At 30.7% G+C, this 2,500-nt stretch overlaps 1 protein-coding gene across 1 annotated transcript in view; it reads right to left on the bottom strand.

Moving 5' to 3' along the window:
* The window catches only part of LOC122266120 (uncharacterized), a 3,321-nt gene that overhangs the window by 47 nt on the left and 774 nt on the right, over positions 1–2,500 (bottom strand). Inside the window, exons 2-3 of the mRNA XM_086544642.1 lie at positions 2,374–2,450; positions 1–1,536 (exon numbers count right to left, since the gene is read on the bottom strand). The exon at positions 1–1,536 is cut by the window's left edge and continues 47 nt beyond it. Coding sequence (XP_086400768.1) covers positions 1,344–1,536; positions 2,374–2,450 — 270 coding nt within the window. The 3' untranslated portion in view covers positions 1–1,343. The remainder of the gene's footprint in view (positions 1,537–2,373; positions 2,451–2,500) is intronic.

Raw genomic sequence — 2,500 nt, 5'->3', positions numbered from 1 at the left:
TGTTCACAGCATATGGGAGGATAAGAGAACATTATATGCACTAAAAATAGAATTCAGAGTCCAAAAGTTCTTAAGTATCCCAGCTTGCTACTGTGATTATACATATATATGTACATCATTCCAGGCACTTAAATATACTAGGATACATTTAGATTTAGATTATGTTGATCAGTCATTAACCCCATTGTATAATAATGTCTTACCCCTGAGAAGTAGTAAAATGAAATACAACAAAGAACATATAAGGAATGTTTTTTTTTTCCCTCAGTGAATATGGCAGCTTTCTGTGAGGGAATGTAACAAACCTGTAACAATCTATATATCAAGTACTTCAAACACCAACTTTTGTAGATGTAAATGAAGGATGCCCAAAGGATTGGGAACCAAAGTTAGAAATTCTAATATCAAGTTAAAGCACTTTTATTCTAACTGTATGCATAAATAAAAAAAATGAAAGTAACAGTGTCATTCTTACTCTTAGCACACCATATATATAACTTCAAAATGTACATAGAAAAAACACCTGAAAAAGTAGGGATCTCACAACGATAAAATGTACAATTCAATCATTCTGCCTGAATTTAATGTATCTGGATACACCAAAGAGAAACCTCTTTCTGGGGGGGGGATAATACACAACCTTCCCTTCACCATTTTTGTTCCTCAGACACATCAAACAAGTGAGATTAGTTGGAGGCCAAAGCATGGCAAATATTCAGAAACTGAAGGCCACAAACATCAAATTTAGTTATTCTAAATGGGGACAAGAAATGAGTAGTATAGTTACTTCTCTAGTAGGGGAAATATGAATATCAAACTATTCTTCTTTTTTTTTAATACAGTTTTAAAGTACCCCACTACTTGATGTTTTATGAAAATCTGTGAAAAAATATCTGTATAGATAATCTAATAACTACCTGAAGACAAGAGGGAAATGAATAAATAAAAAGTTCCTGTAAGTCTCAAGGCACATAAATATAACAAAAGTGAAAAAATTAAAGCTTTATATCATGTTCCAACAAAAGTAAATACCACCAAATTCAAAGGAAATATGTAGAAAGTACAACAAGTAAGTACATAATTAGATATCTTTTCCTAATCATTGTATATCTAGAAACAAAAATATATATCTATAAAGTCTAGACTTATATAAGTCTATTAACTAAGAATACTATGAAAAAAAAACAAAAAAAAAATCACACACAACCTAAACAACATCTGAAACAGTAGTACTGTTAACAACCTCTACTTGTATATGAAATTTGAATTTCTTTACATCCTCAAAATATAATATCTGATTTTTTTTTTTTTTTTTTTTTTTTTTTTTTTAAATAACCAGGTCCTCAGTATTTCTCATTGGAACCTGGCACAGTTGTTGAGGAAGCCTTTGGTGCTGCAGTGGTAGTTTGAGGAATGAAGGAGGAATTATTAGCATTTTCACGCCACTCTTTGAAGAACAGAAATGCATTGAATCCATAGATGCACATTGCAACAAATGCAAAGAAGGCAGCAGCAGCAAAAGCATCAGCTCCAGCTCTGAAAAAGTAATTAAGTTATTGAAGATTTTAGAAAACTGCTCACATTTGAAATCTAAACTAAAACAGACTTTAGACATAATAAAAATTCTGATTCCAAGATCAAATAATAAAAAAACACAAAAAACTGTCATTGGAGGGATTCATACATCTCAAGTATAACAAACCTATGATTCTCCTATCCTACCATTTCTTTCCTGCAACTATCAAAACATTATGAAATAATTATTTTGAAAATACAGTGCACAGTGTTCTATATTACCATGGCCTCTGTTGATGTCTGACGTGTCAAGATAATCAAATATAGTGTAGTGGTGATATCAATAATGCAATTCATACAGTCCTCTTAAAAGACTGAAGAAGTGAAAAAGCAATCACTTTGATTCTATAAAAGATAAACTTTTGATTCTATATTCTATATATTCTATTCTATATTTTATATATCTATAAAAGCAACTGATTCCTCTGCATCATTTGGAGTTTTAGAATTTCAGTGCCAATTACTGGTATATCCTAAAGAAAATACCAGTAATTGAAAAAAATGTACTTTTCTAAAAATACTAATAATCATAAATAAATAAATAAATAACACAGACTTATCACATATTGGCAAGATTTCTTAATTGTACAGCTATACTGAGTGCCACGTGTTAGTCCCTCTATTTACCTTATTCAATGGTAAATGATACTCCTATCTAACATCAATTTCCAAGGCCTCATTCGTCTTAATTCTGTTCAGGTCTCTGGAATGTACTAGGTATGTTTAACCAAATATAACTAGAGAGAGATTCCAGATGTATGCTCAGCTCATTAAAAAAAAAAAGTTTAAAATACTTACACATTTATGGTATTGCTTGAAGCTACACATCCAGATACAAACCAAAAGAAAGTCCACAGGATAGTATACACAAGCTCCTGCAATAGAAATTGTCATTTACACATATGAATTGATATCTCGCATTCAA

Source organism: Penaeus japonicus, unplaced genomic scaffold (genome assembly GCF_977035675.1).
Source record: "Penaeus japonicus unplaced genomic scaffold, GWHDUDI00000001_assembly GWHDUDI00000015, whole genome shotgun sequence".
In the NCBI taxonomy this organism is placed as follows: Eukaryota; Metazoa; Arthropoda; class Malacostraca; order Decapoda; family Penaeidae; genus Penaeus; species Penaeus japonicus.
The sequence above is the reverse complement of the archived record's forward strand: the minus strand, read 5'-3'. Positions and strand labels throughout refer to the sequence as shown.